Here is a 7461-nt window from a genome sequence, read left to right on the forward strand (position 1 = left end):
CAGTGATTTTCATTCCAAAACCTAGCTGAAAAAAGCCCTTCTCTCACTTTCTCTGGCATGCCATTTTTCTCCTTGGTACTTTTCCTCCAGCAATTGGCCCTCTGCCTTCTTTATTGACAAGTCAAGAACCAATTAGGAACTAGACCTTAGTACCAGCACCTCCCCTTACAGCTATCAGTCACACAATGGAATGTTCTAGGGTATGAGTATCTGTTTGACTTGACTCTTTTGTCTTCTTTTCTGTTCTGTAGCACTGTGAACTCCACCCATCAAAAAGTATCATTGCCTATAAGGTATAAATATCATGTGTGTGTCAGCCACAGCTCACAGTCTCAGATAAGTAACTCCACCACTTACAACCACACAGCCTATCCAGAAACATGAAGATAAGAAATGCTTGTAAGTATTCTACACCCCAAGGAGACATGGGTGTTTAGCATCCTTCATTTATCCCTGAATTCTATCAGTCTGTCTGTCTGTCTAGTTAGCTAGCTAGCTCTGTCTAACTATCTCTTTCTTTTTCTTTCTTTCTTTTTAACATCTATTTATTTGGGACAGAGTCTCACCATGAAGCCCTGAGTGTCCTGGAAATTTCTATTTAGACCACCTTGGCTTAAAATTCACAGAAATACTCGTATTTCAGGCCCAGAGTGCCGGGATTAAAATTACAAGCCATCATTATTCTTTAGATAGCTGTCTATTAATTATCAAAACAGTGCCTGGAGTGGGGGAGCATAGCAAGAACAAGGATGCCATCTCTACCCTTGGGTGGCATCCAAGTATGTAGCCCCAGTAGCACATCCCAGATGTGCCTGTCAGCACTGTGACCTGGAGTCCTGAGATTCCCAGAATCAGAAGATCATAAGGTTCACAGTCCTAGACATGAAGCTTGACTGCTCACCTTCACCACTGCAAGGTCTGTGTACAAGTGAGGGTCCTACAATAAAGCAAGGGCTTGAGTGGGAGGTATCATGGATAGAGTCTTGCTGTGCTTGCATCCTAAAATTTCACTTACAGGTAATCATGTGCTGGTCCATGTCATTTCCTTCTCTCCTCTCCTCCCCTTCTCTCCCCTCCCCTCCTCTCTCTCTCTCCTTGCTTCTCTCTCCCTCCCTCTCTTCCTTTATTATCCCATTACTCTTCTCTACTCCACCTCTCATTCTATAGGAAAATCACCCAAGTCACCCATGGCCGGATCTGACCAGATCTGATTCATCTAGATGATTCTTGACCATTGTTGATTTTTATTGTTGCTGGTTGTTTGTGTGTGTGTGTGTGTGTGTGTGTGTGTGTGTGTGTGTGTGTGTTGCATGTTTATGAGTTGTGTGGGTTTGAGTGCCCATGTGAGTGCACATAGACATGGGGCAAGAGAATGGGTGTCTTTCTCTGTTGCCTTCCATTGCATTGCCTTGAGACAAGATCTGTCAGTGAACCCAAAGAAGTTCACTGTTTGGATTACTCTAGCTGGCCAGCAAGCTCTTTAGATCCTTATGTTCCTATTCCAAATTCTGGGTTATAAATGTGCAGGGTCATGCCTGGTTTTTTCCATAGGTCCTGTGGATTCATGTTCATGTCTTCCTGACTCCACTGAGCCACCTCTCTAGCCCCTTAGATTACTTTAGGCAGATGATTGCAGGTCACCCAAATATATAGGTTAAAAAACACTCTAATGTTTTATTACTACTACACATTTTCAGTGCGTCCCCTAAATGTTTTTGCCATAAAATCTTAATCAATGCTTGAAAGACTCAGAATAGCACCTATAAGCTGTTTTAGAGCATGGAGACAGAGCCGTTTTACAGGAAATGATGTCAGTGCATGGCAGTAATGACAGAGCTCCCATTCTTACCTGGTAGTCACCTTAACAGTGTCTTAGAAAAAAGCAGGTTGCCTCTCATGACCTCTCTTTCCAAAATATCTACACGGAGCTGAAGAAACATAATCATGTCTAAAGGCTGCTGTGTGACCTGTGACTTTCCAGCCTCTATAACCTTCAGCCAGAATTCACTGTCTGACTGAGAAAACTATCAAGCCTCAGGCAAATTGTCCTGCCATGGAAAAATCAAACGCTATGACTATTGATGTCCTTATGTTCTTAAACTTTCTGTAAATCCTTATGAGTCATTGGGGGGGGGGTGGATCCTGACACCTCGGAGCACAGGAGAAGCCTCACAGCTCCTGGTAAGAATGGGTCCAGTAAATCATGAACATCAATTAGCTTACCAAAGTGCCTCTAATTCAGTTCCAGGTTCAATAAAACTCTACTCTGGGGCTTTTAAGTGTGGCTCTGGGGCTAAAGAGATAGTTCAGTGCGTAAAATGTTTGCTGTTCAAGTATGAGTGCCTAAGTTAAATACTCAGAACCTATATAAAGCCAGAACTGTAGTCTACTCCCAGGACTCCCATGAAAGACTTGGATCATCTTTGAGAAGCTTGAGTGCCAGCAGCCTGGAATGCACAGCAGGGAAGAGGAGGCCCTACCTCAAACAAGGTAGAAAGTAAAGGCTAACAACAGAGACTGTCCTCTGAACTCCACACTTCTAGAATGTTCTCACACATACTCACACACGTGACTGGGCACATAGAAAGGTTTGCTTTTTACGTATTTATTGAACATGGGGCTGTTGAGATGGCTTACTTAGCACATAAAAGTGGTTGCAAGCAAGCTTTGTGGCCTGAGTTCTATTGGCAAAATCCATGTAAGGGTGGAGAGACTTAATTCCATAATGTCCCCAGACCTCTTTTCACATCCTCATTCCCCCCTCATTCTGTATGTGTTTGTGTGCCTGCCAACCTGGCTATATGTGTGTGTGTCTCGTGCACATGCACAAGCGCGCGCACACACACACACACACACACACACACACTCAAATAATAATAATAATAGCTATTATTATAGTTATATTATAATAACTATTATTATTAGGAAGTAAAAAACATTTTAATATGATTCTGAACACCTTATTAAGAAAGCTGTTGACAGACTCTCCAGTAAAGAAATGCTGCCCAGTCTCACCCTCACCTACACTTAAAGAATCTCTGAGCACCAGCTGTTCCCTGATAGCTAAGTGAGCACTTCATTCTGGAACTATCAAGACTTCCCTCTATACACTCTGTGCTCCGTCTACATTAAGGTCTTCATTGTTTTCAAGCTTGCTGTAACAGCTTCAGATGGAAACACACTCTGCTCTTTCTCTGCCATCTACTACACTACAGCATGATCATCAGGATCCCTGTGTCTGGAATCTTCTGAAAGGATAGTCCTGACAAAATCATGTCTAAATATTGTTGCAGCTATAAGGCATCTCTGAACTTCAAATTAATCCTGTTTTTTTTCCGTTCAATTTCCTGGGTCTCCCTCATAACCGTAGACCTAGCATTTCTAAGTGGAATCTTTCTTTCTTGTATCAGCCCATACCAGAGTCACATCCAGAATCAGTCTCAAAAGGCTTTCAGAATCATCACTGGCCACCAAGGACCTGGTGATGTGTCCTTGCCTCTGACCATCACCAGCTGCTGTGCACATTCTGACTCTCTCTCTCTCTCTCTCTCTCTCTCTCTCTCTCTCTCTCTCTCTCTCTCTCTCTCAATATTTCTCAGGTGCTGTCCTTATTGAAGTACTCCTGTTTATACTTGAAGGAGTTACAGGAGCTCGAAAAATTTCAACTTTCTCAGGCCCTGGCTCATGGCCGTGCAATCCCAAGTGTGATGGCAGAACTTACAACCCCTCAGAGGAGTGTTGTGTTCATGACACCATCCTGCCCTTTAAGCGGATTAACCTCTGTGGCCCTAGCTGCACCTACAGGCCCTGCTTTGAGCTCTGCTGTCCTGAGTCCTATAGCCCCAAGAAGAAATTTATTGTCAAGCTTAAAGTTCATGGAGAGAGATCCCATTGCAGTTCATCCCCTATCTCCAGGAACTGTAAAAGGTGAGTACCCTCTTCCTGTTCGTGTGTAGGGTTAGATATGAAAATGGAAAAGGAAGATGTGCGGGTATACCCCTTTTTAAAAAATCCTTGCCCCCTACTCTTGTTGCTGACAAACTCTCTCGGGCTCTTTTATTCATGCCCTTCTCTGATTCTTCAATTTGCATTTTCCTTTGTAGCAACAAGATTTTTCATGGAGAAGATATTGAAGACAACCAACTTTCTCTTAGGAAAAAAAGTGGTGACCAGGTAGGCTTTAGGGTCTATGCAATCACCAACCAAGGTGAAGGCTTAGTGCTGGGCTGTAAACACAATATTTGTACAGCTTCTTCTAAGGTTCAGGAAACATTCCAGAGAGCAGGCTGTTGGCAAGCTCAGTCTTACTTACTTCACAGGGGCTGGTAAGGCTCATGGGGCTCCCTCTATCCTTACTGAATTTTCCTTACTGAATTGGCTATCAGCATTATCACCTATACCATATCACCAAAGGGAAAAAAGGTGTCCCTTCCGAAAGACACTTCAGCTGTCAATAGCTTCTCAGCCTGGGGTGGTGCCTCAAGCACCCCTATATCCCCATATACACTGGAATTTTGACTGATTTCTCTAGGTCTTGTGCAGGCAATCACAGTTGCTATGACATGATGTGTGCTTCAGCCATGTCATGTCCGGAAGCCACCATTTCATGGTTCTCCTCCCTAATCTCTTACGTTCTTAACTATACACTGTTCTAATATGCTCCCTGAGCCTTGGCTAGGCATGTTGAAGCAGATGATCCATCCACAGCTGGGAATTCACAGTAACTTGCTCTCAGCATGTGGACCAGTTAATAGCCTCTAACAACCATTACCTAAGGCAAAAAGAAACATCCATCATCAAGATTGAGAGCAGAGATATGTGGGTAGAAATGAAAAATATTAAGAAGGTAATTTGAGTAATAGAAGCCTCTGTAGTTAGGAGCACCCATTGTTCTTCCAAATAATCTAAGGTACATCCCCAATGCACTCGATGGCTAGCAACTGTCTGTAACTCCAGTCCCACGTTGCCCTCTTCTGACCTCTGCAGACACTGCAAGTGCATGGTGCACTGGGATATGAGAGCAAAACACCCACACACATAAAAATGAAGATAAAAAAGTTAAGGCCCTTGGTCCTATGAAGGCTCAATGCTCCAGTGTAGGGGAATGCATGGGTGGTGAGAAGGGAGTGGGTGGGTGGGGGAGCACATTCATAGAAGCAGGGGAGGGGGAGGGGATAGAGGGGTTGAGAAGGGGAAACTGGGAAAGGGGATAATATTTGAAATGTAATAAAATATTCAATAATAAAAAAGTTAAGTAAATTAAACCAGATCTTTTGACAGCATGAATATTTATCAAAATAACAGTGTTGGGTCACACACACACACACACACACACACACACACACACACACACGCCACAGCTTGTTTTTTTTCTCATTTTTATTTTCTAAGCTGTACAGTATAATAAATGTCATTTTGGCATTTTCAAACAACGTGTTTTAGTAGATTCACATGCTCTGTCTCACCTACTTTTACTCTCACATCACCCTTGTGTTCCCCCCCACACACACACACACACACACATCTTCCTTCCAGTCATGTGTGCTTGACTATTTTGAGTATCTCAACTCTAATTCTTCTTCCCTGGACAGCCTTGAGAGTCTGCTTTCTTCCTGCAAGCACCAGTTCCTGAATGTTCTTACTTGAAGAATGGATACCTGAAGCATTGGGGTGCAGTGATATATGTGTCTCATTACAATGCTCCTTTGGATATTGTTTTCCTAAGCATGTGTTGGAATGTTCCCCCATAACTTTCTAAAATTATCCTATTTCAATGCAACTAAAGATAAATGTATTCCAGCCAGAGTCCACAGAGAAGGCAAGTTATGCAAGGCAGGCATGGGGCCCTCACAAAATTTCAAGCTGTGCGACTTATGTAGTAATTTTCTACAAACAATCCCTCCTGGATATCCAGGAGGCTCCAGACCTGAATAAAAACCACATGTCTGTCTAGAAAAAGGGAATGAATCAAGATCCACAGGACCTTTTCAAGATTTTAGAAGCAGCAAACTATGGCTGAGAGAAAAGACTCTCTGACCAGGCAAATTGTTCTGCAGTATTCTCCGGGCGTGTAGCTCCCCTGAGTAGTCGCCAGGCTGGTCTTGGCTTTGTAATAATACAGCTGCCTTTGAGTCCTCCCTACCCTGTTAGTAACCCCTTGCCTGCACTGTTGTCCTTACAACCGAAATAAACTGATTAGTTGAAAAAGTTGTTCTGTTGTTAAACTGTTACTGCAAACTCTGTTCTTTATGTAGGGTGAGTACATATTTGCGGCACAACTTCCCAGGAGAGTTGCACACACAACAGCAGGCAAGTTGGTCTCTGGCTTCTCAGAACTGTCAGAATGTGTCTGTTGCCTAATTTGTGAGGCTGTGTATTTTGTTATGGTAACTCAAGCTGACTGATACAGTGTCTTAGTAACTGTTGTGAAGAATGAGAGGAGGCTTAAGTGACCATAGTTAGTAGGGATCACCAGCGTTAGCACAGATGAAGGGAGGTTTGCTCCTAGTTGTGGTTTGGACACTGCTAATGCTCTTGTCCATGTGAAGACATGACTACAGAATGACCTGACAGTTGGCTGTATCCATCAGAGTCACAGAGTGGCCTGATGCAGATGCTCTGTGAAATGGAAGCCTTGCTGGGAGGCCAGGTCATCTCCTGATGTCAGGGAACAAGGTCTATTTCTCACTTTCAAATTTATTGTAATTGGTAATGATGAATCTCAGCACACTCTGAAACAAGTATCTTCAGTTAAGTGGAGCTTGATTCCGGGAGATTGCTAAAGGCTAATTAGGTCCCCAAGTAAGGTCAAACACATAGACAGACATGGTCAAGTGCTTCTGTTTTCTGACTCATAAACGCAAACCAAAACCTTGATCTCATGTGTCGTGTAAAATAACTCTGGGCTGTCAAGATGGCTCAGTGGGTAAAGGCACTTGCTACTAAGCTGGATGACCTGAGCCCAATTCTCAGAACCTACATGATCGAAGGAGAGAGTTGATTCCCACACACACCCACATGTACTTACCCTGACATACATATAAGTGAATAAATATCATCTTTAAAAACCAATAATAATTCTACCTTTCAAGAAATAAGTAATGCCTTTACTGTAATCTGTTCATGGGAATCCATGACCCAGGGGCTCAGATTTTAGTTACAATGATAACATGTTCTTCCATGGAAAAGTCTACATGAATATTCAGTGCACTAGGAAACTACCTAGACCAATGCCCAGTTCCACCATGCATTTGGCAAGGAGCCCATCTGGGTGCTTGGGAAGGGATAGAACCAGGCATGTGAGAATTAAACCGTTGTGTGGGAGATGCAATAGATACCCTTTTTCTGTGATTCACCAGGAGGCAATATTACAACATAAGGTGACCCAACCCACAGAGATATGATCTTCTCCACAAATGGTGAGATTCTGGAGTGACTACACTGCTATTCTCTGATGTATCC

At 43.1% G+C, this 7461-nt stretch overlaps 1 protein-coding gene across 2 annotated transcripts; it reads left to right on the forward strand.

The window, feature by feature from the left end:
• The first annotated feature begins 347 nt into the window (after window positions 1-347).
• On the forward strand, window positions 348-5716 carry Igfl3 (IGF-like family member 3). Of its 2 annotated transcripts, none has more exons than NM_001003393.1 (4): window positions 348-399; window positions 3600-3927; window positions 4104-4173; window positions 5592-5716. In NM_001003393.1, the coding sequence occupies exons 1-4, from the start codon at window positions 381-383 to the stop codon at window positions 5595-5597; spliced, it is 423 nt and encodes a 140-aa protein (NP_001003393.1). In that variant the 5' UTR covers window positions 348-380; the 3' UTR covers window positions 5598-5716. The 2 variants fall into 2 exon arrangements, with proteins under 2 accessions (NP_001003393.1, XP_017177639.1); XM_017322150.1 differs by lacking the exon at window positions 348-399 and adding an exon at window positions 883-916 and having other exon boundaries at window positions 5592-5597.
• The last annotated feature ends 1745 nt before the right edge of the window (window positions 5717-7461 follow it).

This window comes from Mus musculus, chromosome 7 (assembly GCF_000001635.26).
Source record: "Mus musculus strain C57BL/6J chromosome 7, GRCm38.p6 C57BL/6J".
NCBI lineage: Eukaryota > Metazoa > Chordata > Mammalia > Rodentia > Muridae > Mus > Mus musculus.

Bases quoted from the DNA above. Each gene is read 5' to 3' on its own strand.
- Igfl3 (XM_017322150.1), top strand. From the start codon at position 883: ATGAAGCTTGACTGCTCACCTTCACCACTGCAAG. The intron at 917-3,599 runs GTCTGTGTACAA...AATATTTCTCAG, and splicing joins CTCACCTTCACCACTGCAAG to GTGCTGTCCTTATTGAAGTA. The intron at 3,928-4,103 runs GTGAGTACCCTC...TTTCCTTTGTAG, and splicing joins ATCTCCAGGAACTGTAAAAG to CAACAAGATTTTTCATGGAG.